The 8,855-nt window shown below is 51.3% G+C and overlaps 2 protein-coding genes across 2 annotated transcripts; one reads left to right on the top strand and one right to left on the bottom strand.

Annotated features, from left to right (window-relative positions):
• Window positions 1-287: 287 nt before the first annotated feature.
• Window positions 288-2,057, top strand: LOC109737438 (acyl transferase 5). Its single transcript, XM_020296572.4, has 2 exons — window positions 288-845; window positions 982-2,057. The coding sequence occupies exons 1-2, from the start codon at window positions 420-422 to the stop codon at window positions 1,822-1,824; spliced, it is 1,269 nt and encodes a 422-aa protein (XP_020152161.1). The 5' UTR covers window positions 288-419; the 3' UTR covers window positions 1,825-2,057.
• A 1,526-nt stretch (window positions 2,058-3,583) lies between these two features.
• LOC109737439 (SNF2 domain-containing protein CLASSY 4-like) lies at window positions 3,584-8,232 on the bottom strand. The gene is made up of 4 exons (XM_020296573.4): window positions 6,385-8,232; window positions 6,005-6,157; window positions 3,971-5,884; window positions 3,584-3,883 (listed from the first exon to the last, which is right to left on the bottom strand). The coding sequence occupies exons 1-3, from the start codon at window positions 8,152-8,154 to the stop codon at window positions 3,995-3,997; spliced, it is 3,813 nt and encodes a 1,270-aa protein (XP_020152162.3). The 5' UTR covers window positions 8,155-8,232; the 3' UTR covers window positions 3,584-3,883; window positions 3,971-3,994.
• Window positions 8,233-8,855: the final 623 nt, after the last annotated feature.

Raw genomic sequence — 8,855 nt, 5'->3', positions numbered from 1 at the left:
AGGGTGCGGTCCGACCGCACCGGTCGGAGTAACGGCCGTTAACGGCCTCGCCGTCAACCGCGATGCTGACGTGGCCTGACAGGCGGACTCGGACCGTCAGAAAACGATTTAAAACACTAGCAACTGGCAATTTGGGTATTTGAGACAACTGACGTGAAAAGTGATAGGTATCAGTCAAAAAAAAATCTGATGGTTTTTTAAAACCCTAACGCAAAAAGCGGTAGTTTTATACTATTCCCTCGCCTAAGCCTAGCAAAAAGAGCCAACCACTTTCAAACCAGAAGTGAGCTCGTGCCAGCCAACGAAGCAGACACCGACGGCAACAACCTCAACCTCCATTCATCATTCCTAGTGGGGAAGCGGCAAAGCAAGCAACCAGCGCGCTCCCATTTTGATTTCCCCCACCAACCCACGAGACCATGGCCGCGCCCACCGTGGCCAAGTCGCCGCCGGCGCTCGTCCCTCCGGCGGGGCCCACCCCGGGCGGCGTGCTCCCGCTCTCCTCCATCGACAAGACCGCCGCCGTCCGTGTCTCGGTCGACTTCATCCAGGTCTTCCCCCCGTCCTCCGACAGGGGCGGCGACGACCAGGTGGCCACGATGCGCCAAGGGTTCGCGAGGGCGCTGGTGCCCTACTATCCGGTGGCCGGTCGCATCGCGGAGCCCTCCCCGGGCGACCTCGTGGTCGACTGTACCGGTGAGGGCGTCTGGTTCGTGGAGGCCACGGCGAGCTGCTCGCTCGCCGACGTCAACGGCCTCGAGCGCCCGCTGCTCATCCCCAAGGCGGAGCTTATCCCCCGCCCTCCCCCCGAGGAGAAGCTCGAGGACCTCATCCTCATGGCGCAGGTTCGCACGCGATTACTTACTTACACCTCATCTCGTGGTCCACTGCCAACGATCCAATCCAACAAAAGAGAAACAAGACCCGGACGAGTGACGAATCTAGATTTCTAACTCGGGCGCTGCCGTATTGTATTTGTAGGTCACGAAATTCACCTGCGGTGGATTCGCCGTTGGGATCTGCTTCAGCCACCTGGTGTTCGACGGGCAGGGCGCCGCGCAGTTCCTTCAAGCGGCGGGCGAGCTGGCCCGGGGGTTCCCGGCCCCATCAGTGGCTCCCGTGTGGGACCGCGAAACGATCCCGGACCCGCCCAAGCTGCCGCGCGGTCCGCCGCCGTCCTTCACGGCGTTCAGCTTCGTGACCCAGGTGGTCGAGATATCGCCGGAGAGCATCCTGCGAATCAAGGACGAGTTCAAGGCCGCCACGGGGGAGACCTGCTCCACCTTCGACGCCGTGACGGCCGTGGTCTTCAAGTGCCGTGCGCTGGCGGTGGAGCTCCCCGACGCCGCTGAAGTCCGCCTTGGCTTCGCCGCCAGCACGCGTCACCTCCTGCAGGGCGTGCTGCCGTCAGTGGATGGCTACTATGGCAACTGCGTGTACCCGGTCGGGATCACCCGGAGCAGCAAGACCATCCGGGAGGCGGCGCTGCCCGAAGTGGTCGGCGTGATGCGAGAGGCCAAGGAGGCGCTTAAGGTGAGGTTCACGGACTGGATGCACGGCGGCGCCAAGGACGACCACTACAATGTGCCGCTGGATTACGGCACCGTCACGGTGTCGGACTGGAGCCGCGTCGGCTTCAACGAGGTGGACTATGGCTTCGGCGAGCCCGGATACGTGTTCACGCTCAACGACGACGTCAACATCGTCGCGTCGGTGATCTACCTCAAGCCCCCGGCGCCCAAGCGCGGGATCCGGCTCATGCTCCGCTGCGTGGAGGAGCCACACGCCGCTGTGTTCGCCGACGAGCTTGCCAAGTACGCTTAGCTGGATGCTGCTGCTTGGCCATGGCCGAGTACATGTTCTCATACCTGTAACACCTTCTCACTGTACTTTTTCTTCACATTGGTGTGTGCAATGTTTTCATTTAGGTCATATTCTGGTGCTTTGTGCAGGTATAAACCACATTTAGGTCATATTCTGTTGATTTCTTTTCATTGTGGAACAATTGTAAGCTGTCAGCCACGAGAATGAATAAAAATCAGTTTATGGTGGGGCAATTCCATTCATGATTTCATATGCTTACCAAATTATTTTAATTTGGAGCCATACTTTGATGGAAGTTATGGAAGTCAGTAGTTTGCAGGAGTTTCCTGTTTCTGGTCTCATTGCCTATATGTTGATTGATGATTCATAGGTTTTAACATATGAAAACTCAAATCCAATTCTTTTGTGCGTCGCATTCACATACACAAATAATCCAGAATGTTTTAGGCTACCTATATGTTTCACACTGGTCAGTTGAGTAAGATGAAATATTTCTCTGAGGGGAGGATTGCATGGAGAATCCTAGATCAGATGGTGCTGGAGAAAAATTGCAACAGATTCAAGATGGTCCTGTCCAACCAAATTAATCTGCCCAGCTATCTGTCACTATTCACCATGCAGGTATTCACCTTTATCTTCTTCACTGAAGTATTGACATACTCGTTTATAAAAATATATTGACATGAAAGTTTTCAAGGCTAATCTGTTGATATCATTATCCTGCCAGATGACATGTTCAGTTTTTAGAATGTTTGACGATGCAGAACGGCAACTGTTGGAACTGGAGTATATAGTAACAAAACAAATATAGGTAGAAATCTTCATTCAAGATACTTTTTACTTTTTACTGCCCTAACTCTGGCACAGTCTGGTGCCTTTCTACACGCCAAATTACAAAGTTGTTACTTCTTCCTCATTTTTAATCAAAAGGCAGCAGTGCAGCTTGTCAATTATCCTGATTTAAAGCTGGAATAAGAAGTATATAGACCAGGTAGCTTAGCCGGCAGAGTAAACCAGAGCAAACAGAAAACAACCTGAAAATGTACAGTGATTGAAATAATTGTAGTCTTAAGATTGAGTCAATCTACTAAATCTTATGCAACAAAAAGGCAACACTATCACAGCTTTCATGACTGAATTGACATTCTGGAGAGAGGAAATTGACACTAAAATCTTCCTTTACAGAAAATAATGAACAGAAATACAGAAAATTAAACACAGAATTAAACAATCTTCCATAATATAGAGATAACAAAAAAACATTTAAATTATTTTTGCACTAGTTTAAGTAATTTGTATAAAGCTTTTATTTTTTCGAACTGATTGTTGCATGTTGCTCAATAGTTATCATGTCAATTAGTTGAGATCCCATGAAATTGCAGTTCAAACCTGAAGACAGGTGACCACGACAAACTTGCATTCTAGCAGTCGAAGTATATCATAAATAATCGAAATAAATTCCAATACAATTACAGTTCAAATCTGAAGACGGACCGCGACAAACTAACATTCCAGCAGTTGAAGTGTATCGTACAAATTCAAAATAAATTCAAGTCAATTTAGATCATGCATATGTTTCTTGCTTTCAGGATAGGATTCTCTTGACTTATGGTGCTAACCTGATAACATAGTTGAATGGAAAAGCCACCTGGCATGTTTGGTAGTTTGGCATGGTAGGTCTCTTAAGCTATGTCATAGTAGTATCTAAAAAGGTAGAACTACCTTGGGACCAAAGCAAGCAATGTGGGACAGTAACTAATACAAATAAACTTATATAAGTAGTTCACTACCAGGCAAATAATATCAGAAATACCAAGTCTTACAGAAAGAAAGAAAGGAGAGAAAGGGAAAGAAACGAGTTCGACACACTAATGGGAAACCCGCTGTTCCTCGTCAATTAAGAGACAAACTACGGGACGAAAACCCACTAGTACCCTACAACACACAACACCACAAGAGTTCTAGGAGCAGCTATTCCACAGGGGCAGCAAGATGCCAGTTATTATTTGGAGACTCTGAAGATTCCGATATCGATGGAATGTAGAATCATCAGACCTCCCTGTCCACACACAACATAAAAAAATAGGTTAGCACCGTTGCATAAAATGTCAATTAGCACATTCTAATCTCAGAAGCTTCCACTTACAAGATTGAGCTATAACTTCTGCAGTCAATGGGAAGGGAGAATCTGCACAAACATGTCTTTAAGTTCTTCACGTGCAGCCATTTTTTCTAAAATCCTATCATTGGATATCAGTTCTGGTGACAGATTGCTCCCGGTAGGTTGCGGTTCATTTGAAAACAGTAATTTGGACATGTGATCCTTGGTAGCTTGTCTGTCATATTTGACCTTCTCCTTTGTTCCTTCTGCAATCAGGTTGTATGTGTACACAATCTTCTCCTGGCCGATTCTATAGGCTCGGCCAATCGCCTGCCGTCCAACAGAAGGATTCCAGACGACATCAAGGAGAACCACACGCGATGCACCGACCAGTGTTATTCCTTCACAGCAGGCCTTGGTTGATGCAAGCATCACCTTAGCCTCACTGTTCATGTCATTGAAGGCTTCCATCAAGGCTTCGCGCTGTTTAACACGCACATTTCCACTCATGAGTAGGATCTCCTTGCCTTCTGTCCAGTCTAGCTCTGTGGTAAGCTGGTCCATGATCAGGGCCAGTGGCTCAAGGTATTGACTGAACACCAGCACTCTTTCTTTCAGTGCTTCGCAAAGACGGATGATCTCAAAAACGAACCATGTCTTCACTCCTTCGCATGGGTTCAGCCGCACGCTCTTCATCTTGTCCACAACAGAGGCTTCTGTGTCTGACAGCTTTGTGCTTGTGACGAGGAATGGGTGTATGGACGCAAGAGATATCTTGTATTCTGCGTCAAGAAAACCCTTCCCTGCACTTTCCTCCATCATTGCGATGATTTCCTTCTGACGAGGAAGAGGGTTTAGGATCACAACAGATTCTCTCAATCCTGGAAGAGACTTCTGAAGAATGTCACCATTATGGATGTGCACAAAAGGGCCCAGCTTTTCCCGGATTTCAGTGATGTGTTCATCCGTGATGTTACTTATCCTTAATGAACTCCAGAATTCTTTGCCTTCATCCTCCTCCACCTGAGGCGCTGCTCTTGATTGACTGGTGGAAGCAACTCCTTTCTTGCTGAGTCTTGTACAAGCAAAATCTTTGGCAAACTTGGGCTTAACCAGGCACAAGATGTTGTACAGCTCTAGGAAGTTGTTCTGGAATGGAGTCCCTGACAGGATTATCCGCTTTTCGGTGCTGACCTCTGCGAGAACTTTCCAAATGAGGCTCTTCTTGTTCCTTGGTGTGTGCCCCTCGTCGAGGACCAGCAAGCCGGGCTTCTCAAGAAGCAGGTTCCTCTGCATTTCTCCATCCTTGCCTTCGCCCTTGGCAAGATTCCTGTAGAGCGAATAGCTTAGACCGATGATGCTGCTCCCTTCATACCATGATGCCAGCTTCAGCATCATCTTGGATTTCTGGCTCAGTTTCTTCATGGCCAGCTTCTGGCCCAGACCATGATCCTTGGAGACCAGTTTATGGATGGTCTTGTCTTGATTCCACTGGATCTCACTGGAACTGAGGACATGGAACGGGAGCTTGACATTCCATTTACTGAACTCCTGCTCCCATGTAGCCAGCATACCCCTGGGGGCAATGATAACTGGCCTGCAGTGCGGGAAGAGCTCCAGGTAAGATTGCACGAATGTGATTGCTAGCCTGGTCTTGCCGGTCCCCGGGGCATGAGAGATCACACAGCCACTTGTGGTGTCAGTGTTCATGGTGTGCCTCAGCTGCTCAATGTCGATCCCTCCTGCAAGTTTTCTCCACATGAACTCAAACCCTTCCCGCTGGTGTGGGAACATGTCTTCCCGTACCCCAGGAATGAGATCCCAGACGACGCCAGTTTTGTCACTTGCCAACCCCACGTTGCTTGCCCCTTCATATCCAACTGATTTCAGGATGTCATCAACGAACATGTCAAGCCTATCATGCTCCGCTGCTGGCTCCCTATCCGTCGATTCCTTGGCCTGTTGAATCGAAGAGGTCAGGGAAAAGAGAAACAAGGTGCCTATTGATGCTCTCTGTTTCTAGAAAAGTCAATGGAAACACGTACTGACGTACACATGTTGAAGCCAAATTGTGCTTACCATGGATGGAAATACGTGTCTAATTTCGATTTCGATGTAATCGCATTTTCGGCATCGAATGCCGATTTGATCATCATGAAAGAGATCATGCTTCCCTCGCTTGCAAAAAGTCCCTCCATGTGCAGGAATTTCATGCTCATCGCTCTCCTCGTCCTGAATGAAAAGACAAAGGGATCAGTAGCGTGTTTGTAGAACTGAAACAAAAGTGTTGTTCTATACAGTATCCAGGGAAAAGAAATCCAACAATTTTCATCTTCTTCACATTTGTAGGAGCCTAAAACAAGGCCACAAATTGCTAGAAAAATTAAACGTAACTGGTCCAAACCAAAAATTGTAGCACAATTTGGACAATTAACAGGAGGAACAGATTATTTAGTTACCTTGTGGCAAGTGTGAGAAGAAACCTTGTTGGATTCGGCCTCCAAGTCCAAGGCCAAGTCACGTTGTGCCCACAGGTCGTCCAGAGCAGTCTTCTCCGGCACCACCTCATCTACAACCCCGAAGGAGAACACCAGAGGAAACGGATCGCCTCCCTGCTCTGGTGCAGGAACAGGGGCGTCCAGAGGAAGAGAGGCGTTCTGAAGAGTGGTCTCGATTCCCTCGAAAATGGAGTAGAGCAGATCGTCGTAAGTCTCTTGGTCTCGCCCGTCCTGCCGCCTCGGAGGAACCAGCGAGCTCTTCTTGAAGGTGACATCGCCCTGCTGCTCCCATCCCTCTGCGGGGAAGTCCTTGCACTTGCGGCCGGCCGCCTGCCGGCAGGACGCCGCTCCTTCTTTCTTTGCCCTCCAGGAAGCTCCCTGCTCATCAGCCTCATCGCCGCCGTCAGCAGCATCATCATCTTCTTCCATGCGCTGCTTCTCCCTTCTCCTCGCGGCGGCCATTCCGCCGGGTTCCTCGAAGTCTTCATCGCTGTGGGCAGCGTTTTGTCCTCGGCGCCGCCTCGTCGCCGTTCTGCCATCTTCGTCAGAGTCATCATCGGCGTTTTGTCCTCTGCGCCGTGGGCGCCTTATCCCCGTCCTGCCATGCCCGCGGCCGCCCTCGTCACTGGACGACCGCGCTGGATGAGGCGGTGGTTTGTCTTTCTCGTCCTCCTCTGCATCCGAGCTGGACTGCGACGGCGTGTCGACGCAGTACGGCTTTCTGCGGGTGGCTTGCCGGAGCAGCTTCGCGTCGGGGCATCTCCGCTTTGACCGCAGCCGCGACGCGACGGTGCCGCCAGGAGAGCCGGTGTCCGCCATCTTGGTGATGTACCACCCTTCAAACTTCCGCTTGGGGAAGATCTCGCCGCCCGGCCACGGCCCCGTGTACCGACCGGCGAGCCTGGCATCGCTAAGCACGCGACGGCCCGGTTCTTCCTCTGCCTCAGGTTCCTCGGAATCTTCTTCCGATTCCTCCGACTCCTCCTCTTCTTCCTGCTCCCATTCATCTTCCTCTTTATCTTCCTCTTCCTCCTCTTTATCTTCTTCCTCATGCCCGTCCTCTGCACCGTCCTTATCCTCTGGATCCGGCATCCCCACTTCCTCCTCCCGCTCCTCCTCGCCATCGTCAGAGGCACCCTCTCGTCGACTCGTCTCAATTCCGTTGCTCGTTCCATCGGGGCCGCCGCTGCTCGTACTCTCGTCAGACCTCGGGGCCTCCTTCTCCTCCTCGCTTGACAAGAGGAGAGAGGGCCAGTCGATGTCATCGACAGGCTCCTTCTTGACTGGTCCCCCGGTCTCGCCGACATCTTCTTCTTCTCCGTCGTCGTCGGAGATCTCGATGATCTCGGCGGGCTGGACGCCGGTGCCCAGTGCATCCGCCCGCTGCGAAGAGGACGAGGGCGCGAGCGGGTTTCGCAACAAATCCCCGGCGCTTTCCGCCTCGACGCGCTGGCTCCCGACCGTGGCGACCTCCGGCACGCGGTCGTCGTCGTCGATCTCGATGATCTCGGCGGGCTTGGCGCCGGTAGCCGGTGCAGCCGCCGGCTGCGAAGAGGACAAGGGCGCGAGCGGGTTTGGCACCAAATCCTGGGCGCTTTCCGCCTCGACGCGCTGGCTCCCGGCCGCGGCGACCTCCGGCGCGCGGTGGCCGTCGTCGTCGTCGACGTCGTCGATGATCAGGCGGCGGGGCCTGCGGCCGGGGAGGTCGCCGGGCGACGGCGTGGTCGGCATCTCGTCCCGGCGGTGGAAACGGCAGGGGAGAGGACGAGGGTTTTTGGGAGTGTCCCAGCTAGTGTAGCCGTGCGAGTGTGAGGCGTGGGTCTGCTGGGTGGCTAAAATTGGGCGCGCGAGGGGGAGAGGTGGAAACGTGAAAGGGTTCGGGTGATGGGCGCTGCGTGGGGTCCCGGCGGTCAGCGAGTAGCCCTTCACTTTGAGGAAAAGAGCCACAGTAGCACGTCGCTGCCTGTTTGCCTCAATGCATGATGCTGTGGCAAGGTAGGCTCATGCCACCCACCAGCCCAGAGCCATCGCTTTGAAATGACCGCTCCAGCAATAATGGAACACCCTCCTATTCCAATTTTACCTGCAGCAAAGCAATGCCGATGCCAATGCCAATGCAGGCACCCGGTAAAACTTGGCACCTGCGCCCTTGCTTTTACTTTACACACATATAATGATATAAATCACGATTATGGAAGTTGCTCCGTTAATTTTGGATTTATCGACATAACGCTCCTCCATTAATTTTGAATTTATCGACATAATGTTCCTCCATTATTACTCATAACATATATCTTACCTGTTGTCGATGAATATTTCGGATATATCGACATAACGCTCCTCCATTAATTTTGGACTTATCAACATAATGTTCCTTCATTATTACTCATAGCAGATATCTTACCTGTTGTCAATGAATCGTGACTACTCTT

This window comes from Aegilops tauschii, chromosome 3 (assembly GCF_002575655.3).
Source record: "Aegilops tauschii subsp. strangulata cultivar AL8/78 chromosome 3, Aet v6.0, whole genome shotgun sequence".
Classification (NCBI taxonomy): Eukaryota; Viridiplantae; Streptophyta; class Magnoliopsida; order Poales; family Poaceae; genus Aegilops; species Aegilops tauschii.
Note: the sequence above shows the minus strand (reverse complement) of the source record. Positions and strands in the feature narration are given on the sequence as shown.

What these genes read in the sequence shown, in the direction of transcription:
- LOC109737438 (XM_020296572.4), top strand. Translation starts at nt 420, where the DNA reads ATGGCCGCGCCCACCGTGGCCAAGTCGCCGCCGGCGCTCGTCCCTCCG. An exon ending in ACCTCATCCTCATGGCGCAG is followed by an intron (nt 846 to 981) that starts GTTCGCACGCGA and finishes TTGTATTTGTAG; the next exon opens with GTCACGAAATTCACCTGCGG.
- LOC109737439 (XM_020296573.4), bottom strand. Translation starts at nt 8,154, where the DNA reads ATGCCGACCACGCCGTCGCCCGGCGACCTCCCCGGCCGCAGGCCCCGC. An exon ending in CTTCTCACACTTGCCACAAG is followed by an intron (nt 6,158 to 6,384) that starts GTAACTAAATAA and finishes CTTTTCATTCAG; the next exon opens with GACGAGGAGAGCGATGAGCA. An exon ending in GACACGTATTTCCATCCATG is followed by an intron (nt 5,885 to 6,004) that starts GTAAGCACAATT and finishes TCGATTCAACAG; the next exon opens with GCCAAGGAATCGACGGATAG.